This window comes from Nesoenas mayeri (genome assembly GCF_963082525.1).
Source record: "Nesoenas mayeri genome assembly, chromosome: 1".
NCBI lineage: Eukaryota > Metazoa > Chordata > Aves > Columbiformes > Columbidae > Nesoenas > Nesoenas mayeri.
Window position 1 is genome coordinate 191,126,010 of NC_137541.1, and position 25,268 is coordinate 191,151,277.

General features: G+C 42.0%; 1 protein-coding gene across 1 annotated transcript in view; it reads left to right on the top strand.

Moving 5' to 3' along the window:
- Positions 1–572: 572 nt before the first annotated feature.
- Positions 573–25,268, top strand: part of FLT1 (fms related receptor tyrosine kinase 1) — a gene marked incomplete at both ends in the record, with an annotated part of 114,682 nt that continues 89,986 nt past the window's right edge. The window contains 3 exons of the mRNA XM_080354072.1: positions 573–630; positions 16,612–16,708; positions 17,007–17,227. Coding sequence (XP_080210198.1) covers positions 573–630; positions 16,612–16,708; positions 17,007–17,227 — 376 coding nt within the window. The remainder of the gene's footprint in view (positions 631–16,611; positions 16,709–17,006; positions 17,228–25,268) is intronic.

A 25,268-nucleotide genomic window follows, 5' to 3' on the forward strand; every position in this document is an offset into this window, starting at 1 on the left:
CAGCCTTTGGCCCGGGACTCTCGAGTCCGGTGCGCGCCTTCCCTGGAGGAGCCCGGCGGCATGCGGCGAACCCCGCCACCCGCCCCTGCAGCTCTGCGCCCCCGGTGGCTGGAAACTCCCCAGAGTCGGGCTCCGGCAGGACGGCACGGCCGGGCTCCGCGGGGATCGGGAGACGTGCAGGGAAGCAACGCTGTGCCCACCGGCGAGCGGGCGGGGGACGCGTCTCGGGGAGGGCGTGCTCCCGGCGGAGGACGTGGGCCGTGGGGGCGGAGGGGTTCGCGGTGAGGGATGAAGAAGTTATAAATCAGCGGCGCTGGGGCTGGCTGGTAATTGATGTCCGCGAGAGGTGAAGCTGGCAGGGCGGCTCGCAGCGGACACTCCCTTTCCGCTGGCCGGGCCGGGTAGGGGAGGGCTTAGGGGCTGCTGGATGTGGATCCCGCACCGCGCTACGCCGTTATCTCAGCCACCGCAGGAGGAGTCTGAGACCGAGGAGAGCCCGTCGGAGCCCAGCCGGCGCCTCTGCCTCACTGCCGTCGGCAGGGGAAGAGCCCTGCGCTCCCGCGGGCAGGACCATGCCCCGCCAGCTCCTCTCAGGGACCGTGCTGCTGGGAGCCGCCCTCCTGCTCGCAGGTAAGGGTCCGCCGGGACCCGCTGGCCCATCCAGCCCCCGCTCTGCGCCGGGGTCTCCGCGACGTGCCCTCAGCGGCGCCTCCTGTGCCCCTGACTGGCCCTGTTGCATCCGGCTTGCTGGCTGGAGCTGGCGGGCACCTGCCTCCTCTCCTCTCCGCCCGTCTCCTATGGGCAGGACCGGGAGAAGCGACCCCGCTTTTCAGAGTCGCGAAACGCCGCGTCCCGAGCGGTCGGTAGTCTGCGGATGCCCGGCGGTGTGCCCCGGTAGCGCCCGAGAGCAGAGCCCCGGGAGCTGGCGGGAGTGCGGAGCTGCCATGCCTCCTCTCCTCTGGGCAAGGCGGCGGTGCCGGCGGGGAGCCAACCCTCTCCTGGGCACGGGGGACAGCTGTTCCGGGAGAGGTCCGAACCGGTGCATCAAGGAAAGAAGGCATGTTTTAGCTCCAGGGCAGGCTTTTCTCCTCCCCACTTTGTTTCCATGTGGGTTCAGCCTCTCACAGTTCTGTCCTTGAAGTGGAAAAGGTGCCCGTTTCCTTCGCAAAAATCCAGGTCTTGCTGCCTCCTGCCCGGGGCGGCGGAGCATCAGTCGGGACAGCCTGCGGGGTTGGCCGCGTGGGTTTCAGGCGTGGGTCTCTCTGGAGAGAGGAATGGAGCTGCTCTTCGGTGCCTGCCGGTGCTTGTGCCGGAGTGGATCAGTGCAGATTACCTTTTCTTAATCGAGTTTCATTTTACTTTGAGAGAAAAGTTGGCCCTCCTGTGCTGGAGCGCGGTGGTGGGCAGCGCGTCCCACCATTGGGTTGCTGATCACCTGTGAGCAGGGGCGCATGGGGGTCGTATGCGGTCTGGTCTCCCGTCTGTGGGTTCATCGCACCGCAGGGCCACAGACCTGTGGGTCTGCTCGCCGGTGCGGATCGGGGATCCCGCAGCCCTTCCGTGCCCGGGCTCCCCGTGTCCTGCACGGGGCTCCCAGGTGCTCCTCGGGGCGCGGGCAGCTTCCGCGCAGCATCATCGGTCCCGGCGGCCGTCTGGGAGCCAGAGCTAACTCCTAGTGGGCAACAAAAACCCCGAGCTCTCCCCAGGATTCACGCCAAGGCCAGTGGCCGCGCAGCGCGGCGTTTTTGCGGTCAGCAGTGCGGTCAGCCGACCCGCCACGCTCCGCTGCCCAAGTGGCCAAGGGCTCAGGCTGCTCCGCACTGCTGAGTCCGCGGGAACGGCCCCGGCGTGGTGCGGTGTCCGATGTGCCCGCGGGAACAGCCACGGCGCGGTGCCGCCGTGCCCACGGGAATGGCCCTGGCGCGGCGTGGTGCCTGGTGTGACCCCGGGAACGGCCCCGGAGTGGCGCGGTGCCGCCGTGCCCCCGGGAACAACCCCGGCGTGGCGAGGTGCCTGATGTGCCCGCGGGAACAGCCCCGGCGTGGCGCTCCCTGTGGGCGCTCCATGGGCGATGCCCGTGCTGCCGGCCGCGTCCCGAGGGTAGCCGGGAGGGGAGCTGGCGGGACCGCTCCGACGAGAGGTTTTCCTGCTCGGGAAGTGCTGCTTTAGTCCTTTGATATAGATACATAGTTTGTTGTGGGTTTTGTTTTTCGTTTTTTGTTTTTTTTTCCCCTTTATTTTCTCTGAGAAAGTGCTAGCTTTCTCAGATTATTTGTCTCTGCCAAGGAGGATCTTTTGCCCAGGATGAAATAGGCAGAGGAATGGGACACTCTCCCTGGACACAGGAAATGTGGGTTCAAATCTTTGCCAGGCTTCCTTCACAGCTTCAGCTTGAACTTCGGCGTTCAGCTCCCACATGGGCTCCTGTAGTGGCCAGCTATACTGGGGGACTGGCTTCCTCTTTCCGTTTGGAAAGGTTTTCCATTGTGCAAATCATGACAAACTCACTGCCCAGGGAGAAGGTGGATTCTGTGAGCGAGAGGGCCTGTGAGACACCCTGGTTCACCTTCCTGTTCCAGCGACTGTCAGGGACATGTACACCCTAGACCAATTCCAATGGGAAAAACTTGGCTTGTTTAGAGGAAAACCTGGTGCTCTGGGTTTTGGGCTGTGAGGATGTACATCCCAGGGTTGGCTCAGGTGCGGTAGGCACTGCAAAGATGCTACTCTGTAGTTTGACCAAGTAGTTTTACAACCGGTTTTGTACAAGAGGTTGTGGTCCAACTCAGAATTTAGACTCTTTTTTTTTTATTATTTTTTTTAATTATTATTATTTTTAGAAAATCATCCTTGTTTTGTTTGGACATCCCATATAGGTTGATCTCTTCTGTGCTGGTGGTAAAACTCTCAGTACTTGCATTTGCACAGAGCATTTCGAAGTTATTGGTGAAGTGGTGGGATGTTTTGTACCATGCACCTCCCTATGCTTTTCTTCCCTTTCCACCCTCCTTCACTGCCTGTTTAACTGAAACTCTTACTCAGGCTGTCCAGCAATTCCCATTTCAAGTGTTCTTGATGAAACTAGATTTGTCACTGCTATGTGGTCCAATCTTGTAATTCAGTCTCTGCGGGTGTCTGTTGAGCTTCCATTTACTGACAAGTACTGGAGGAGATTCACAGAAATAGTCACTGGCTCAGGAGTTACTACAGAGAGCTTCAAAAGGAAGGGACAGGATGAGGTCGTTTAGCTTGTCTGTGTCTATTTAATAATTTAAATTTCCCCAGAGCAACATGCAAGATACAAGACATGAGAGTTCCCATTTGAAAAATGAGATTAAAGAAATGATGTTTCTTTAACATGTAAATGTTGGACACTTCAGCCCTCTTGTATTTCTATGCACGTGCGTATTTTGGCTATTGTGGGAAAGAACAAGATTTTTGTCTGTCTTTTGCATAGTATTTGTGTATGTTTCATTTATAGTTTGTGTATATTTACTCCACAAATTATATTACATACATTTGTGCTGAAGACTATATACATAATGGTCAATATGAAAATGTTGGTGCCTCATTCAGGTTTGATCTCCTTTGTGTGATAATAATTTTAATTGATAGCATTTGGAAATGTGAAGGACTGATTTTAAACCCTGAAAAGATCAGATTCCACATCTTGGATCAAGGACTATGTGGTCACAATTCCAGAAACGTAGACAGATGATTTGGCTTTATTTCCAGCTGTCTACACAGAAGCAATACCTCACAATTAGCAGCTACAAGGTAAATGGACTCTATTACAACCTTATCTGTGAATAGTGCCATACAAATCTCAGTTATTCCAGTAAGAACTAGATAATAAAAATCCACGGGGAATGATGGACTTTTCAATTTCATGGTCAGCTGGAAAAAATGAAGAAAGGAATTATAGGTCAAATCTAATCAGTGCTGAGGTTAATTTCTTACAATAACTAACATGACTTCTCTGAAAGCGCTATTTAGATAGAAGTTCATACGTTAATGTTTCGGTTTGGTTTGAGTACTCAGCTGAAACAGCTGCACCAACACACAGCTACAGCTGTCTAATTTGTAATTAGGGCTCGAGATCTTAACAGACTCTAGAAAAAATGTGTTTACTGCATTTTATGTATCTTCATTGAAAAAGGGCTCCTTTAAATATTCCAGACAACATTCATACAAGGTAGAAGAATTAGACCCCACCATATAATACAGGCTTTAAAAAACTGTATATGGGGTTTAAATACCAAAGTTTCTGGCATTGCTAAAGAAAATCACTTACATCAGTTAACAACATTTTACCAGACAGTTGTTCCACTCATACACCCTACACAAAGATGGACCTCACTCACTGAGAGCTGGTCTAAATCTGGAGCAATTCCTTTGGTCTCAGCTAGCATCCTTGAGATGTATGGTTCATGTGTGAGGAAATCAGGACTTGGCCTGTACATAATAAATATCTTTATATCCAGAAGCACCAAATACATTAAAACCCTAACAAATTGTTTTTCAGGAGATTTGAGAATTCCTTTGACGGTGAATTTTTTTTTTTTTTTATTTTATTTTTTTTTTTTTTTAATATGTGAACAGTAACAAACAAATTGAGCCTATTTTTTGTGAGATGCTTCAAAGACTGAAATGAGTAGCCCTTCACACTGTGTGGGTGTATAGGAGAAAAGGAAATGCTCCAGATTTGCAGGACAGTTGCTGAGTCCTTACACTTTAATGCGGTTTGGAAACTTCAAGCACAATGTTTATCAAGTTGCTACTTTTCACGTCCGACTGAGATTGAGAAAGGAAGAAGTTCAGCAGACGAGGGTTAAGGTTTGGTGTTTCAGAAGTTTGTGTCCAGTGGGGCTGTGGTGAAGCTTTATCAGCCAAATTGTTCCTTTGAATCCCCCAAAGTTAGGGGTTGGGAACTCCTGCTGCAGCCCTGCAGGGAGTGGAAAGCATTGATGCTGGAAGAGGAGCTTTGCCATGAAGTGTAGGACGCCCAGCGACCACAGCCACCTCTGCTTGTGGAGACAAGTCTCCCCTATTGGTGTGAGACCTTCAAGAAGCCAACTGCTCCATCCACAGACATGCTTTATCTTTGGATCTCACTTTGCTCCCAGAATTATCTTCTTTTTCCTCATCAATATTTGTAAGAATGTGCGGAAATGTTTCTGTGCCTATTTGAGTATGAATTCCACCCATGGACTGCACCAGGCTCTTTTCTTTCTGCCCTTGCGATGCATCCTTACTACATATATTCCCGGAACTGAGAAATAGCATTTCCCAAGCAGTCCCAGCTAGGAATGGCCAAATTACTTGAACCATCGTGTGAGAATTTCTCATCCTAAAATTAGTCTAGTAATTGTCAGAAAGGTGCCCACACAGTTTTCTTCTATCAAGATACAGAAGTTCAGTTTCATTCCCCCACAGCTGGAGGTCAGCACAGCATAAATCCTGGTGGTTAAAAGAAAAAGTTAGATATGCTGCAAGCAGCAGTTTGAAAGCTGAAAATACAGGCATTGGAGCTCTCTCCAAAGCCAAGTTTCTGTCTGAAACTGAAGTCTTGAGCAATTGAGATGTATGGAGAAACTTGGACTGGGAGTGTGACTGACTGTTTCTTCTGCGTGAAGTCTTGTTTGTTGGTATTTGGATTGGTTTTGGGTTTTTTTTGTTGGTTTCTTTCTTTTTTTTCATGGTAGGGTGGCTGGAAATGTGCTGGCCTGAAGATGAAGAGGAGGATGTTTTTGTTTGTGATGCATCTGTATTGTTCAAGACCATTATAGATGCTAGTAGAAACAGTTAAGTGATTTATTCATCATCTCTCCCAGACTTTTTTTTTGTTTCTGTTAATGGAGGGACAAAAGGTTCACGTTTATGATGACCCAATTTTACACTCTGTTGTTTTTCCATCAAATCTCAGTTGATTTTCAGTAAGAAAATCAATTCATCCATATCCACAATGTTAAGTCATCCCTGTAACACGTTCAGACAGAGCACAATCCAGCATGGTGGGATTGACACTGACTGCTGTTTGCATGGTTCCAATACTTTTCTAGATGTTGGGGGCTACTCTTCCAACATTCACTGATACGTGGCACTAAGCACTCCTAAATGCTCCTTTTAAGTCACATTCCCTAGTTTGGAGCTACAGCCTTGAAACAAGGTGATTTTGCCATGAAAGCAGCTGATGGATGGAGAAATAGCTAGAAGGAAGCTGTTTCTAGGACTCCAGTGGGTTGAAGATGCTGTGGCAATGCAGTGACATAATTTCCGTGCCGTGCCCGGAAGCGGGGGCAGAGTGGATAGGGCACAGTGGCTCTTGCAGAGCCAGGGACCCCTGAACAGATGTCTCTACTCCTCAGAAGTTCCTTTGGGAAGCCTGTGCTCTGGGAATAGGACCCCCTGCTTAGTGCGTGGGGAGCGACGAGAGATGAGTGTGAGGGCGTTTGAAGAGAGGCATTTCACAATTTCACATAGTTCACTTAAGCGTCCTTCCTGTGGGATTCTTCCCTGCCACAGAGTGAAGGAATTTGCCCCTTTTGTTCCCATTGTCGTTCCTCTGTGCAAAACCTCTCCTCGGAATGACTGTGGGCTAATGTTAACAGAAGTGTAAGAGTTGCCATCCTGAATTGGCTAAGGGCTCTGTTTAGCTCTGTGTCATGTCTCCGGCAGTGTCCAACATCTGATCTTCAGGGAAGGTTCAAGGAACCTTGCAGGAAGCAGTTATCTGATAAAATTCTCCAGAGAGGAAATTTTTTTGGTAGTATGATCTAAAATCTACTATTATTTACTAAGAAACCATGGGATTGAGGGTGAAAGAAACTAAAATTAGTGTCCATCAAAGATTAGGTGCTGTCTACATTTATGGCAAATAGATATTACATAGTGGGATTAAATTGCATTATATTGTATAATACAGAGAATTTTCTTCTGTTGTGCTGGCAGCATTTGAGGTGAAAACCCACCTTTGCCTTATGCAGTACTGTAATTAACATTCATCCTAATCTGTTTTATAAGCACTAATGATTATAATTTCCCAACGTAAACTGAGCCATAGGAAAGCTTGCCAAAAGCCTTCTGCACGTGCACCTACTGTAAACATGGTTGTTTAGATGCCACTTGACTGCAGAATGTGTTTAGCCTCTTGGGCCATTGCAAGAGAATCCTCTGTGCAGACCATTCTGTCTCTTCTCACCTCTGTAGTTTAAGTTGTTGTATCACATTAGTTATTTTCTCTTGTTTTGAACCTAGGACCATTGCTTATAGCTCTGTTTTATAGGTTTAAGTAGGGTGGATGGAAAGTCAGTTTGTGACTTTGTCTTTTTTTTTCTTTTTTGCCTTGGAACATTACAGGACAGGTCAGCCATAATGATGCAGCATCTGAAATAATAGCTGGCAGCCTTCAGCAAAGTAGAAAACCTGCAACTTTGCTTTACTTTTTTTTTTTTTTTTTTTAATATATATATATATATATTTCCTTATTTATTTTGGTGTCCACAGCTTAATGATCACCCTCAGATGAATTTGACAAGTCTGCGTTGCTGTCTGAGCTGGCAGGTTACTACCAAGTAGGCAGTTTGTCTATGTATATGAAATAATCTTCCAATTCAATCCTATTATATTGTTTAATTTGTCCTGCCAGGGAACCTGCAGCAAATCTGAATTATCAAGTTGATAAAGACATTTAATCTGCTCAGGAAAATTCCTCCATATAGGAATTCTAAACTATTTTTGTGCCTGTTTTTAATATGCTTGCTTTCTCTTTATACCATATCAACACTTCCCTGCTATGCTAGTTAATGGTGTAAACTTTTCTCCGAAATATGTAATGGATGATTTTGTGCTGGGATTTGCCATAGTGGAACCGGAGCAGAGGTGCAGTGATTGCTGACGTGTCATTAAGTGATGGAGTTGATCTGGTGACTCATGGATGTGATTAGGGTAGGGCTACCTACACTGCTGTATGCAGCACAGGCTTAGTCATGTGTGTGAGGTGTGAAACCACACTCCTGGGTAAATGCCTATGGCTGATCTCATGGTGTCACTTTCGGGTGGCTAGATGATGCAGTCACAACCAGCTCTCATCTGCAATGGTCTGAGCAGGGGCTCCCCAGAGGTGCCAGCACAGGCATGTGGAGGTGGAGGGGCCTGAGAGCCACACGGACCTATAATGAACATGTTTGTGAAGGTGTCGCTACAGTCTAGCTCTGCTATAACCTCTCCTGGCTGAGAACAGCCTCAGCAGCCCTTTTTCTTTGAGCTGAGAATTCGCTCTGTTGGGGTGAAGACCAGACTAACGTGAAAACAACTGTGATATTTCCCTTGCTTTTCTCAATGCACACCATATCTGTATGTGTTTTTCTCCCTCGATCTGTTTTACCAAAGTGATGATCCTATGAGGGTTCATAATGGGGGTGTTAGACTGCACATTTCAATACCCATTCTCAATTTCATATGCTCAATGGGAACTAATAGGTTTGCAATTATGGCTGGTTTTACTTCTTCTCTGTAATAGCTTTCTCCTTATATAGCTAGTTAAATGAGCACCTTCACCACACTAGATGGTGGCAAAGGTGCTCATTTCAGATGCTGAGTTTCTAGACTTATTAAAATTGGATGGACAAAAGAGGTAACTAAGATTTTTTTAAAATTATTACTATTTTTTACTGTCAGGTTTCTGAATGTTAAATTTTGATTTTTTTTTTTTAAATTTGCATTATGTAAAGTGCCTGTGCTCATGCACAAAAGTCATCTGGTGACTTTAGGGCAGACAGGACACAATGTTTTGTGAAGCAAGTGCTTTCAAGCACGTGTTGCATGGGCACAGCCCATTGAACTGCATGGCCTTGGCTGTCCAGGCATGATGGGAATTGGTAGCAATTTCAATTGGTAATAACTGAAGCCGGATTGATTTCAAATAACCAACCATGATTTAAGTTTGTTAAATTTCTATATCTACACTTTTTTATTAACAAAACTCCCTGCTATTTAATAAAATGGCTTTATCACAGGCTTCTCTATGTATAGCCTGACTTAGCTAGTGCAAATACTGGCAAAATATTTGGAAATTATTTGGGAAATACATATCTGTTTACATTTGCAGCTATTGACTATAGTGGCATGGTAGTGTCTAGTGCTCAGAAGTGTTAATGAAGTGCTATCAGAATTGTACTTGGTCCATTTTTAGCTACTGCATGTTATGCTTTGCTTCTATAGCATCCAATCTTGTATCAGTGTGCATACACATCTAGGGACTGCAAACCCACACAGATTGTAAATAAATTATCACTTGCTCTGAGACCCAGAACTGAGAGAGGAAGGACAAACTTGCTCATATGTTAGACATACGCAATTTTCTGTCCCATGAAGGCCTTTCTTGGGCAGTAACATAACCATTTACCCTGCTGACTGATTTTTTATTCCAGGGCGTGGAGTCAGGGTCAAGGCATATTTGTCTGTCCAGGACTCTTCTAATCTACTGTGATAATCCTTATAGTGTTCAGACTCTATTACAACGTTGTATCACACAGCAGCCCAGCTTTCTCATCCATTAACCCATCAATTTTCTTGGCTGGCTGTTATGTCCTAATGGTACTTTAAATTCTCAAATTATAGTTGAGATGAATAAGATTTAAGTATTTGATCCAGAAATCATTTGGTTTGCATGGCAGAATACCAGAATGCATAATCAGAATGTCCCTTCTGGACCTGAAAGTGACAAACCAATTATTTCAGTCACAGCAGAGGCATGTGTGAGTGTTAGATCCATTGAAGAGTGAGACAGTTTGAGCTGCTTCTTCTGCACTAAGTGTGTTTCTGTCTGCCGGCTGTGTACCAGCGCATGCACACGAGCCAACAGGAAATAGGGACAAAGCCACCTTGCAGTCCGAGGACCTACATCTGTTAGCTCGTGGAAGTCCCCATGAACATTAATTGCTCTGCAAAGTTCTGCTTTGACAGAAACAGTGGTTACATTTTGCTGTATCACATCTTGAGGTTGCTCATCTGGCCAATTGTGAAGATCAACTTAGGACAAAGGCACATCTCCTTGCTTTCTCGCAGATCAGCTGTCCTAGTTTCTTTTCTGCAGACTCCAGGTGTGAAGCTTGGATTTGTTTCAGAGAAGTGGTGTGAAATTAGATGTATGAAGGACTGTGAGGTCTCCTTTAGAATGGGGAACCTAGATGGCATCTGAAAGACCCAGAAATACTGCTTTGAATCTCAGAGTGGCTCATGGTTTGATACTGTAGGTCTTCCCTGGAGGTGGTTTCTCAGTACAGGTGGTGGATACGGTGCTTTTACCTCAGAAACCAGACTGTGCTGCCTGCTTTGCCCATGCCTGAGCATTATTAACCCAGACGACACAGATGAGATGGGGGCTATTGCTGCCATGGAGATAGAAGAGTGTCTTCTTCCAGTAGTGGTTCTTCCCAGCCACCAGCAGTCACAGAAGTACTATACAAAGCTTAATTATCCAAGGCGATCCCTTCTTCTTCTGATGCTGTGGCAGAACCAAGCCAGACATTCACACTTTGAGAAGGAAAAAAAAAGGTTTCTAATCACCATCCAAATTTTGAAGCCACTCTGCCTAAAAGTTTTCTTGTCTTATAAATGCAAGTATTGATGCTGATGAGAATCTCAGGGTTGATTAATATTGACCTGTTGGTCAATATTCCTCCTTATGGTCAGACATAAATCGAAACTTTAAATGGCTCTTCAGAGTTTGCCACAGATTTCTTTTTCTGTCTCTCTTTTACAATAAAGTGATTTGGTGTAATGCTGTAATTGGAATTACTATGGATAGGTACAAATGTTTGATCAAAAAAAGGGTTATTTTTACTTACGGAATGCTCTGAAGTCCTTTTAGAGGATATGGTAATGCAACATCTTGTCAGGAAGAGCTCTGAAATAAAGAAAACTACTGATAAGTCAAGTTTCTTTACAAAATGGAGTAAAGACTTATATCCCATATGAGGTTTGCTGGTGCTCATGTTCTGGCTAAGGTGCTATTGCAGATTGGAGTCAGCTCATTTCAGTAGAGATGCACTGAAGGTCAACAGGCCGGGTACTACCACACTCCTGAGCATTTTGGCCAGATTCTGCAGTTGCTTCTTAGTTGCATACATGTGAGTATTTCCGTTCCCTCCAGTGGGATGACTCATAAGGAAATGCTCATAAGCAAGAGTAAAGTCCTGGGCTACATTTGAACTGAATGACCTGTATTTTAAGGAGCACAGAGAGATGAAGACACTATTAAGAAATCACTTGCACTTTCTTTCCAGTTCAGGAGCATCCTTCACAAAATACATCTTTTGCTGCATGTGTTTGAATCAGGAGAAAATTATATTTGATGGTAAAAACCACAAAGCATCAGTTATGTTTAACAAGCCTTAAAACATGTGCAAATCCAACAATGACTGAAACAATTACTTCATGATGAATAACTTTATTGCCCACAGATGGCACTTTAAACCCAGAAGGTCAGATTCTTTGTATACACTGAAATTGCAAAGATAAACTGATCATTCTCCTTAACATCTCATTGTGCAGGTGAAAAAAGGTTAGTCAAAATGTTCAAGATAATTGGAGTGGTTGGAAGAGAGCCACTCAGCCTCTACTTAGGAAAAAGGCTTTAGAAGTAGAAGATCTGTTAACTTCAAAAAATTTTCTAATAACTTCTAATACAGATTTTTTTTAAATTAAGGCTAGCTTTTGGCTTGACTTTCTTTGGTCAAAAGTAACAGAAATTCACAGTGTATAAAAAGAAATTTAAAATTAAAACCTGGAAAAAATCAGAATGGGGATCATAGTCCAGAATTTGTTCCCAATTTTAAGCTCAGCACATCTATCCTTTTAAGAGAAATCGAGTTTTAGCTAAAATCAGTGGAAGACAATGATCATGTGTGCATGATTACTCAGATGTCTGTAGAACTGAACTAACACGTCATATTGGAAAAACATATGCATGATCATTTATTTTTTAATCACTTATAATCAATGTCTAGTCCTGCAAGGAGCAGGGAGCTGGACTCAATGATCCTTACAGGTCTCTTCTGAGTTGAGATATTTTATGATTCTATGAAATTTTTGTTTACTTTGTTCAGGAAGAGCATTGCCTTCTTTGCAAGGCAGAAAATAACTGAAGAATGTTTATTCTTCTCTTCCTTTGCAAATTGCAGTTTATGCCTTCTACTTTCTTAAAAAAAAAAATATATATATATATATACATATAAAAAAAAAATATATATATATATTTTATATATATATTCTCCTTCCCTTACAGAATGGTTAACTTATGTGATCTAAATTTTTGCTGATTCATTAAGCAACCCTGTTGACTGACTTTTCAATATATCTAATAAGCCTTCAGAAACAAATAGAATATACCAAAAAAATTCACCCCTTTCCTTATGGGAGGAGATTCCTTAGTTATCAGGATTAATTAGTTCTCTTGTTGTCACATGAAAAGAAGTTGCACCCCTCAATGTAGGTCAGTGTGAGGGTAGGCTGCTGACGGTCGCTTAGTGACAGGCACAATGATAAGTGAACGTGTCCTGTTGAGCCATGACCCTTCAGAAAAGACAGTGTCAAGTAAAATGCCCAGAGAAGGTACATAGAAGACATAATCTGCTTCTAAATATTGACAGTAGGAATTTCCGTGCTATTCTTCTTCCTTTTTCTTTTCTGGTAAGCATGTCAAACTCTATTGCATTTTTAATCTGCATTAGTTTTGAAGCATTTAAAAAAGTAAGGAAGCTAATGACCCATGAATAGATAGGATGTGAAATAAAGCTATTTTTCTTCAAGGCTTAGCTTCTTGCTGGTAGAGCATTGTCTTGCAGACTTGTAAAAGCAACAATATTGGCTTGAAATAAGATCTTTTACTTCATTTTTTTTGTCAGTGAAAAACTAAATGAATGAATATATAACAAATCTGATATTTCATGCCAAATACACTGACATTAGTTCTTGGATATTAACATGATAGATTTCTGTGTCTAAAGTTTCTAAAATGTACTCGAGGTCAATGAAGAAACTTTATCTTATATTAATGGGAGCAAAGTTAGACAAACACTAAGCACACCTTAAGATCCCACCCAAAATATTTACAAATACTGCAGTGTCTTTTAGATATATGTAATAAGAGTAAAAGGGCAAAAGCTTCAATTTGCATCCAGTCTATCTGGGTTCCTTTTTTGCCTGCAGGATGGGGTGAAAAGATTTGGTGGTTTTGTTTGTGTTTTGTTTTGTTTGTTTGTTTAGTTTTTGTTTTGTTTTGTTTTGTTTTTGTTTGGTTGGTTGGTTGGTTTTAATAACTCTGAGTCAGACCTTCTGAGATACAGGCTTCCAGGATGCCTTGAGAGTTTCATGCAGATGTGCTTATATCTTTGCTTATATCACCGTAGAGTTATCAAGAAAAAAGTTTGCAACATTTCTAATGTTTTCTTGTGCTTCACCTTTGGTACACTCTGAAAACAACCTCAGCCCACACTCCCAGGGCTGGTTTCCTGGTCTCAGCATGGGTCAGGTGGCAGCACGGTGCTGCACGGCTAGTGCTGCTACTGGGCAGGGTGCTGGTGCCGGTGCTGCTGTGGGTGCTGGTGCTGAGCAAAGCCACGCACTCAGCACCTCAGTCGTGATCCGGCACTGCAGACCTGCCTTGTTCTCAGCATCTGTCACTCACCTGGATTTTCCACCTTTCAGTCAGTTTTACACTTAAAGTAACCTACTTGTCTTGTCTCTAGCAGATAAGCTTTGATTCCGACAGGTTCGTCTGACAGACTGTTACTAATGGGTCTTTATACATACTGACCTGTTTGTAAAAATCTTTGCATGCTTTCAGCTTTTCTAGAGCCCCAAATAAGGAGCATTTCAGAGGCCAGGTTACCCTCTGAAATCAGGAACAAGATTCATAAGGCTGTATATAAACCCTGCGTTCTTGGGAGAGCATGTAAGCCTCCAATTCTGGGATGACAAAAGGAATACAAATGAAATGCAGGAACACAGCGGTTTCATGTCAGATCGTTTCATTGGAGGATGTTGACAAACCCACTCAACAAAGTGCTTGGGTTGCTTTTCACAGAAGCTCCCTGGTCTCAGTTTCTCAGTGTTTAGCTTCAGGAACATTCTTTCAGAACTGCAAATGAGTAGACTCATAGACCATAAGCATCTATGGGGGACTATCTCATAAAAGCACAGTGTGCTATTTGGCAGACCCAGCATTTCAGAGTTCGGATCCTTAAACAGTAGGTGAGAAAAATGTAAGTTTGCAAGACATTGCATAACAAGTTGTTTCTTCAAAGATTTGCTGCATCTTTTTTTTTTCCTCCCCTCTTAACAGCTGACAGAATATATTTGTTTCTAGTTAGAAGCATGATTGTCTAGACAAATAGCAGAGGAAGTATGTATATTTGTACAGTATTACCATTCAAATTTCTGGTAATATGTGCGGTGTAGTTCAGAGGACCTCTTTATTCTGAAAACTTGTTATGCCCTTGCTTGAAGCCTGTTTAGATGAGTTATTATATAATAATTTATGTCTATGCTTACGTGTACCCTTTAAACCTTCTTTTGAGTAGGGGTGGATGTTGGTATACACAGGAAAACTGCTGGAACCACAGCTTGAATGAGATATACAGGGCTAAAAAGAAAAATGTAGATCAATGTAACTAATTTAGATGCCAAAGATTAGTTAAAAGTTACACTGTACATTTCCTATATTGTTAAAGAAGGGAAACAGGTTCCTGAAGGCATCTAGCAAACAGTTTTGAAAATCTAATCAGCTATTTGCTTCTTTTCATGGATTGTGCTATGTAGTCTTGGAAGCTGATACAGATCTCTTGTCGCCACTGATGTTATAAAGAATTAGTAGGAAATACTGACAAATAGAGTACAGCTGGGTCCTCAGAAAAGACTCCCAAAACCAGCAGATGGGGGCAGTGCACCTTTGCCTCTTGTACAAAGTATTTGTACTTGTAGCATCTCTCTCCAAAAGTGAAGACTTGGGTTCTAGGCCTTTCTCAGACTGAAGGAGTTCAAGTCCACATCTCGGAACAAAGCTTTTGCCGTTCAGCCTCTAATTTGTGGTTACATCTTCTACTGGGTGAAAGCTGCTGAATTTGGAGCAGCTATTGACTTTGGAGAGTTTATACAGTCGAAATTTAGTTGCCAATCTCAGCCAGAGTTGATGTCCAACAGTTCCTTCTATAGTCAATGAAAGAGGGCGGCCTTTCTAGTGGTTGATCCATAGCAGCTAAATAAGGTTCACATATTTCTACTGTTGGTGCATACAGCTGTTCATATTTGGCTGTGGCAGGGACCTCTTCAAAATGCTTAAAATAGCTAAACTGAAACTATACTTGGCTGTGTTCTTGTGGAAAATCCACATTACCCTTGTATACATGATGCTTCTACTCTCTTAAGTTGAGAAAGAAATGCTTTGTCTTGAAATAAAGTGATCCGGAGTACTCTATGCTCCTCTCTCACAGCACTGAAATCTTCACAAATTTCACTCAGGTCCGGATTTAGACTTAAACTGGTTTTCAAATTACACTGTTTCGAAATATTTGCTTGTTATGTTCCTAGCTCATGGAACATTTGCTGCCACTGCAAGGGCAACAAGATGGATGACTGTTTCTTAAAGCTTTAAGACAGGCATTTCTGTCTGTTTGCCATGAAAGCTTTTGTGGCCATAGCCCATTATGGGGCAAAGATGCCTTTCCAGAACTTGCTGGCCTGATGTGATGGAAGGTCCTGTGTTCCTTTAGTCTTCTGACCATGGGGCTTTTTCATTGACTTCCTAAAAATTGCCTTCTGTCTGGCTGTTTTCAAGTGTCCTAAGCTACCTCATGTTCTACTGACACCCAGGGCTTCACCCATACCATAATGATCTGGCCATGACCAGAGTCATGTTAGCATGCTTGCTTTCTCAATAAGCAGCAAATCTGATCTGGAGGATTCCTTGAACTTGTTCTCAAAATTTATTGTTGAGCAGCTCAATTACCTTTCGACACCACTTCACTGGTAGAAAGTCTGCAGGTAGTGAGGGACCATAGGTAACAGTGCTGTGACCCTCAGTCAGGAAGGAAAGATCCTTCATCCCCTTTCACACCTTTCAGAACAGTTCCAGCTTTGCAGCAATTTGTTTGAGTGGCAATTTGGTATCTTAGAGGTCAATTTGTGGCTCTTGTTATAGAAGTGGCCAACTTTTACCCTTCCAATTGAAGGGCCTGCCATGGTGGTGTTTTCTAAGGAAGGGCAGCAAGTAGTGCTTGAGGTTATGCTTCCTCAGCTAGATGGGTAGCCGCAGGTCCTGAGCTTTCTTCCAGGTATGCTAAGTGAACAATTTGAGAGCAAAGTTATTGACTGAAACTTGCATAACTTTCATTTCTACTTTCTTTCCTGAGTAATTCTAATGGAAGATTACGTGAGTCCTCAGTTAGGACAGCAGGATTTCACTCAGAGGAAAAGAGTATGTGTGATAGGGGGAACATCCTCTTTTCTTTGCTTTCCCCTTCCAGTATAACATAATAAATGTAAGTGGACTTGGAACAGCATGATTTGCCATTGTTAATGTTTTGGTTTTTTTTTCCTTTGTTTTTCTAGGATCCAGTTCAGGATCAAAATTAAAAGTTCCTGAGCTGAGCATAAATGGCATACAGCACGTTGTTCAAGCAGGCCAGACTTTAAATCTCACCTGCAGGTAACCGAGTTGGATTCTGATAAATTGGCTGGGAGTTCATGCACCTGACACTTTCTTTTTTTGTAACTGAAATTAGGAAGAAATGAAACCTTATGTTGTGGGGAGAGGTGGGGGAGGGGAGTAGACTTCAATAGCAATTGTTTAATAGTTCTTTGTTGTTTCTGTTGTTGTTTTTGGAAAACAAGATAAAAGAGAACCCCAGAAATAGCCTGATATAATAAAAAAGAAAGCTTGGGAACTGGAGCTGTATAATTGCAGCCCAACATAATTGTTTCAGCTTCCTTATCTGTATTTGCAGGGGGGAAATGGTTCATTCATGGTCTTTGCCTGAAACTCTAAGTAAGGATAGCAAAAGGCTGAAAGTAATTAAATATGCCTGTGGAAAGAATGGGAAGCAGTCCTGCAGCAGTCTGACCTTGAGCAGAACTCAAGCAAGTGACACTGGAAACTATAGCTGCAAATACCCAATAAGTCCAGCAAAAAAGAAGAAGGAATCTACAGTCTATGTATTTATTAACGGTAAGATTACATTTTTTAACACTTCTTGATACTTTCACTTCAGTACAGCAAAATAGATAAATAAGACAGTTCAGCTGTGATTGAATTCAGGGGTTTAAATGATATTTTCAGCCTTGCAAAATGTCACGATAATTTACCAATTCATGTATAAAATCTGCTTTCTCAGAGCTTGCAAATACAAGTGCTAGCGTTGTATCTGTTAGGAAGAAAATGAAGAATGAAAAAGACCCAGCCCAACCAGTTTGCTACAGTAAACAGAACTCCACATGGAAGTAGACTAGAAGTGAAACTGTGAAATGGGTATCAGACAATCAGATCTTACAGAATCAGATGATGACTGATGAAAACCGTGTATCTAGTATCACATCCACTTTAACCTAAGATTATAGATTTCTAGGCAGCTGAAGAATGTCAAAGGTGTCTATCCAGATCACTGAATTATCTCATGCTGTAGAAAATTACCACTTGCCTGTTAAGTCACATTCAAAAATGTAGTCTGTAGTTCATGTTACACAGTTTGTAAAAAATCTAGAATAAATGGAATCAAACTAAACAGAGAACTTTGTTCAGCTAGTAGGACTGTGAAATGTATGGGAAATCCTTGAATTAGGTCAGTTAGACTATAACAAAAATTGCTTTCTGATCCTGTTTTCTTCCAGGATATTAATCAGACACTTCACAGAACAGTTGAATACAATAGACACAATAATAAAAGAAGACATTATAAACACTTTAGGGATTTATTTTAAATTCATATTTTAGTTTTTCTTGACTTTGACAAAAAAAATAATAGATCAATGTAAGCTATCAGGATTCACAGATTTTGAAAGCCCATATTACAGAGAATGTGCAACTGGAAGTTTTCCAAATTATGTGTCTGTTGCTTCTAACGAGTTCACATCAGAGTGACATAGTCTTTGTTTTCATTTTGTGACACAAAGAGTGGGACTGATGCTGAGAAAAAGCAGAATGAAATGGACCTCTCACTACAGTGTTAGAAAATAAGATAGCTCCCCCATTATTGTGTGTTTTTATTGAGAATTATTGAATAATTCATGCTGTTCATCCTGCTTTCCTTCATCTGCCTTTCAGTAATTAAAAGGGGTTTGTAAAAAAGATGGGGACAGACTATTTAGCAGGGCCTGTTGAGACAGGACAAGTGATAATGATTTTAAACCAAAGGAGGGGAGATTCAGGTTGGACATGAGGAAGAATTTTTTTGCAATGAGGGTGGTAAAATACTGGCACAGGTTGCCCAGAGAGGTGAGAGGTGCCCTATCCCTGGAGACATTCAAGGCCAGGCTGAATGGGGCTCTGAGCAACCTGATCTAGTTGAAGATGTCCCTGCTCATTGTGGGGGGTTGGACTGGATGAACTTTGAAGGTCCCTTCCAACCCAAACTGTTCTATGATTCTACAAAATATACTGTGGAATGTTTTTCTGACCCAACTATTTTCATATAATTCACTGGATATCACACTATATATACACTCATGGAAGCATAACCAAAGCAGGTTATCAATTCAGTGAGCAACATTTCCTGCTGTCTAGTAAAACATGCAATTTTCTTGGATGATTTTTGCAAGTTTCCCATCATGGGACCTTCTTGAACCTCCCACCTTGGATGTCATCTCTAGCTGAGATCTACCCACAATTCTCTCCATTCACCACATGAGAAGACCAAGGATGGTTGCGACTGTGCCTGAGAATCTCCTGCTAAACCTTCTTTATGATATAAGAGATTCCTTTTTGTTCTCTTGCACTCATTCCTGTTCAGAGTGTTAGTTTTTCAGGATTCTGAATTTTTACAAATGAAAGACAGTCTTTCTAACTCTTCACTGCTTCTGAGATTGTATGTAGCTTGCATATGAAAGAGGACCTCAATCGGATGTATATGAACAAAGGGTATCTGCCTAATTCACGTGGTGGTGGAAGAGAAACATACCATAGGAGAAAAACTTTTTGACAGCTTCCCCTCTGCCAATAATCAGTTAAAGAAGAGTACCTGAATGGCTTGGTTTTGTTGACTTCTTTTTTGGGAAGACATTCAGTCATTAAATGTTGATGTCACTGTTGAAGACAGGATTAGATTACATTTCTCCTCATACCTCACTTGCCAAAGCAGTAAAATTTTTAGATTACAAACCTGGATCAAGCTTAGGCATCTTTGGTACATTAGTTTTCTGAATTTGAGAATCCTTTTAATTGAAAACCAATATCTCAACAGGTAAGTATTGATTGTGTCTTAGTAAGCACATATGAGAGTTAGAGGAAACTACTGATAATTAGGGAGTCTGCAAACTAACTGCTCACTTAGTGCTTGTTTAAATTGTCACTTTGCTCTAAGGTGAGGAAAGATATATTAGTCCTCCAAAAATGTACAGTTTGAGGAAGAATTGTTGAACAGGATGAAAAGAAGCCAGATACTGAGTACCAAAACTCACCCTTTCTGATTGCATAATGCTAGCATTTGGAAAGAAAATACTTAAGGAATCTCTTCATATAAGTCGTTGTATTTGCGAACTTGCATAAAATTCAGTTATCTGGCTCAAGTGGTGGTGAGACAGGGGTAACAAAATCCTCCGTGAAGACTAGCTTTCTTGAGCTTGATTTTATTTTAAATGAATTTGTGGTTGCCTAGGAAATAAGCATTTGTAAAATTCAGCTCCCTCCTAGTTCTCTATTGTTTCCTGTGGCAGGACGTTGTGTCAATCCATTTCCCATATTAGCTCCATGTGGATCACCAAGGTGCCTGTTTCCCATGTCTTAGCATGCTGCAGAAGAGAACAAATAGTTGCTATTTACAAACACAGAATCCGAATCAGGAAAGTTGATATTGTTTGTACAGGAAGTCATCACTTATTGTTTTAAAAATGTTATTCATTTCCGTAATTAGAGTGATACTGAATATGAACTGGATTAAAAAAAAATAAACCCAGTAAGTCCCTTGGTTTAGTAATGAATGTATGCTAAAACAGAAAATGATCTTCTATAGACAAAACCAAGATGCAGGACACTGAGAAGACTGCAAGTCCCACGTGTCCCAGGATGACTTGAAGCATTTTTGAAGTCCTGTGTTTGGGAACAAGCAGCCTGCTGACTCCTCGTGCAGGAGATAATCCTGATGCCATCCTTTTTTCAGCTGGAGAGGTCACTACTGAGTTGCACAGGGCAGTGAGTGCACAGTGTGTGCCACAGCAACTCTTGACCACACACTGGTCAAGAATTGGGACATCAAGTGAGGGAAATTAATTCTCTTAATAACCTTGGACTTTGCTCTAAGAAAACAAATGGCCTGACTTCCACCACAAACCATGGGAAAAATGTGAAATGAAGCAAAGCCTCATTGCCAATTTCTGCACTGTCTTAGACTAAAAGCTCTTCTCATCCTTGTTTTGTTACACAACTCCATCCTAGTAGTAAAATGGAAATATTTGTAATGAACGCTCACTGCGTATATTGGAGTGAGGCATGGGGAATTTTCTGCTCGAAAAGAGATAATTATGGAATAAAGACATTTAAGAAACACTAAATTATTAGCTGTTTTGAAACCTATGTAGATTGGGGACAGTGCTAAAGTTTGTTTTTCTTGTTTTTGTTGTTTGGTTGGGTTTTTTGTTTTGTTTTCTTTCTTTTCTTTTTTTCTGCCTGCCTTCATTCTGTTATCTTCAAGACACTCTTTTCTAGTTACTGGAGCTCGTTCACTTTCATTCAAAAATGTGAAGTTCTCTTCATTCTGTACTCTCAGCATCTCTCGCCTTTGATTGTTCCCATGGTATGACAGAGGAAAATCATACAAGTATTTAAACAAACTTTGATTCAGTTTGAAGTGTTGTGACTTTCTGTGATGGAGACAGCTTTCAGCTGTTAATAGACAAGAGTAATGCCTTAATTCTGCTGCAACAGGGAAGTTGTACTTGGCTTTAGCATACTAACTCATCTCCTCTCCTTGTCTCTCCTCACACTCCTGCTGTGCATGTCTTCTGATTGCATACCTTGCAAAATGAGACATGTACCGGTTCTTCAATCAAGCACCATTCAAAATATTCTGGTTTTAAAACTGGACCCCTAGCCTGAGTCATTTGTCTATTCTCTTTCTGTACTCAACAGAGAGAAAAAAGGACCTTCTGGTATATATTTCTCATTGCTGGCTTTTAAAGGAATCTGGAGAACGAAGCTTAGAATAGATGTCTTGCTTAGAGATTATTTAAGTAGGTGAGACAAATCAGAACTGGGTAATTAAAGGTACAAGTCCCAACAGTACTTGTACTCAGCAATGCCTAAAATGTCAAACATGTCCACTAGTTTTGGATATTTAGCTTGATATGTATCTCAGGTTGGACAGTCCAAAATAAAGGGCTTTTGCATTAGTGAATGGTTCAAAATCTAAGCTTTTGAAGTGCTAAACATCTGGGGTTTTGAGTACATTTTCAAACTCTAGAGTTGTATTCTGCAAGTGCTGGTCACATGCACCTCCTCGGGAGGTTTGCAAGCACTGATCATATGGCACCTCCTTGGGAGGTCCACTTGTAGACAGATAGCTGGATCCAGTCCCAGAACTGACATGGAATTAAGATTTAGCTTGAATGAGCTGACTCCTGTAACTCAAAGTGTACTATGTTGCAGAACAGGAAGGACATCCAAACAATGCCCCAAAAGGTTCTTTTAAGATCAGAAGCATCAAAGTAAAAATAATTCAACTCTGGTGATAAAGGTAATAAGACAAAACACTCTGAAAGCTAACAGAAAGGGAGACTTTCTTCTTCTTTTTCTCTTTTTCTTCTTCTTCTTCTTCAGAAATAATGTACTGACAGAGGAACCTGCCGAGGCCTTGGAAACTCCTCCCTTGTGCCTTTTCTCTGTGTTTGCTTTTGGCACAGTTTTAACTTACGAGTGGTACGGTTTGGGCTAACATTGTCAGACTTAATAATATGATATCATTTCTCTTATGAAAAAGAAACTAGTTGAAATTAAACTATGCTACAGCTGTATCAAGTATGTGGACACATTTTTAGTGTCTAATGAGGTTCCTGTTACAAAACAGAGCCCTCTAGGACTTGCTGACGTCTATAACCTATAATTGCCGTGCTTTTGTTATTGCATGTACATGGACTTCACATTGTAGTACACTGCGAGTGGTGCATGTGTGGACACCTTGGCAGTATCAAAGGCCATGTACTAAGTTCTTCTTCCTCACTGAGGCTTATAGGTTATCCCTCCTAATGAAACAGAAATGCATTTCCAAGATGAACCATCATGAGGGAGGATTACACCTGAATAAGTATCCCTAATGTCCACTGGCCTTTCTAGAGATTGCTTTCTAAACATAGTAATTACTTTAGTGTGGATTTCCTGGCTAATGTGGGTAAGAATATTTTTTTTAAGAGTTTTAACACTGGTGTATGTGTGTTACGGACCTACGTTGATGACAGCGTAGTATAACTAGCCTCAAAGGAAAACAAACAAACCCTGCCTAAAAATCACTGTACAATTATGTTAGCAATGCTTTGTGTCTGAATGCTCTCCAGACATATTCACTTTTTTTTTTTTTTTTCTCCCTGGGCTTCTGTGATTATTAATTTATATCTCGAGTCCTCCTTCAATGTTTATGAATCATTTGAGTACTATTTTACACGCTAAGAAGATGCAAGAGTGCAAAAGCCCTTCTTGTGGATAAGTGTTGTGCTTCCAGACATATAAAATGAGATTTTTTTTTTCTTAAGGGACATAGACAGATACATGTAAGTAGGTTAAATAGGTGCTTTTCATGGGACATGTTTCATCTTATTGTAACACAGATGCCTAAAACAGGTTAGATGAGTTCCATGGCAGAATTCCCCCTTTCTCCTCAGTGACAACAGTAACAGTTTGGCCACCTAGCACAGTGGGAAAACAGTGTATTTTAGATATAGGAGATGATAGTCACTCTTGGTGTGCAAGGTTCTCCTCAAATTACTTCTGAACAGCCCTACTAATTAATCAGGGATAAATAAAGCTAGATAGGGTGAATCCCTATAATGGAAAGGGGAATTTGGCACTTTAATGAAGTTTGCAGGTCTGTACTTCAATAAAGACTTCAGTCCTCTTCACATGCATGAGGGAAAAGTTTATTAGGTGAATGTGAGGAAACTATTTTGGCTCTTCTAGCCTGAAAAAAGCCTTAATGATGAGCTAAGTGTAAGTAGGTATTTTGGAAGAACTTCAGAGGACAAACTTTCAGAGATTTAAAGGAGCTCAGATTTCCCTGCAGAGATTTTTCTTTTTGAAGATGTATGTGTAAGTACTCTGGCTTACATAGCTCAGATTATTAAAAACAAAAGAATCCCCAGAACAGTAGCTGAAGCTTGTGGAAATAAAGAACTTTTCCATCTTTTCTGAATTTGGCATTTTAGTGTTGGCTGACGTAGTTGTTTGTGCAAACCCCATAAATAGGCTAGATATGTTACTGATACCAGACATTATATTGCTTGTGTTAAATCTCTTATCAAGTTTGTATCTGGCTGCCAAACAACTTAATAAAAAGCTGATATTTATGTTCTTTAACAATATAGCAAGTGACCTTCATGGATTTTGTGATTTCATGAATGCTCTTTGTGGTTTCATGTTGATTGTAACTGATAGATATTGTAAGGAACACAGTCAAACCAGCACATAGTCATTAATTCCAAACATAATTTAAAAATATGCTAATCTGACTTTTAAAGTAACCTTTAGCATATGCAAATATTTGGACTATCCATCTTTCATTTCGCTACCTTTGCGGGTATCTCTGAAGCAAAAAATCCAAAACCAACCAACCAAAGAAGAATAAAAAAAACCAGGTCAACCCTCTTAGATCTTCCATTCCAAATCCTGATGGAGCCGAATGTATAACTTGGATGTAGTCTTCAAAATAGGTCAGTCCATGACATTGCCTTTATGTCTAGAGCTTTCTGAACATGAAAATAGAGTGAAGCTGGCCCAGAAGACTGCTGGCAGGAGGTTAGGTCATCCCAGATGTGCTGCCAGTCATATGCTCAGGAAAGGATGGCATTTACCTCCCTCCAGGAAGGAATTGTGAGGAAATGTAGCAAGAGCCACTGGCAATAACTAGGGCTATGAGGGGAGGGGAAGATGAAAAAGGAGTGATATTATTTGTGGGACAGAAGGATTTCACGTTGTCGGCATATCCTGCCAATGTGGCATAACCTACCCTGGTGCTGCTGTGGATTCAGCTTTGCATGATCCAGGCTGGTAGAGCCTGCACCAGATTCTGGTCTTGAGGCACTGAGAGTATCCCCTTATGGCCATTAATACAGAAGGAGAATAAAATCAAAGGGAATCAGGAAAAGCCTCCACACTCATTATAAAAACAAAACTGTGCTAGGAAACATGATGCGTATTTCTTTTAATCAAAAGCAGGAAGACATTTGGAGCACTTGGGGCCATCAATTGCCCTTCGGCCCATGACGGAAGTCCCCGGTGATGTCAATGGGATCTCTGCACGCGAATAGCGGGGGCACGGAGACGCCTTGGTGTACCACTGCAGGGAGTATACCAAGAAAGGCTGTAGCTGGACTTTAAAGCCTACCAAGAGCAGCCAGAGTATTCAGTTGACTTTTATAGAGCATTTCATTGACTTATCCAGACGCAAACGTGCATTTCCATTGAAGAAAAAGAAGCAAAGTGTGTTGTTTTGTGCATGTTTCCTGTCTCTGCCTTTCGATGGGCAGGAATCCTGCAAGGTCTGAGCTGCACAACCCCCACTGCCTCAATATTGGCATCAGTCAGTGGTGACACTGTGTCTGCAGACAGCACCGGTAGTCCCCAGAACAGCTCTTCCTCACACTTGTAATGATCTGGAGATTATGATACAGGAAACTACTTTGCAAAGTTTGCTGCTTTGGGGCAGGAGCTCTTAATTTTTTGACAAAGACAAATGAGTCTTGGGAGAGTAGTAAATCCATGTGTGTGGTGATGTTACAGGGTAGGTGACCTCTTCTGTGGCTGTAGCCCCTGAAAAACAAAAAATATTCTTTTCACCATGCTACAAACACATTCA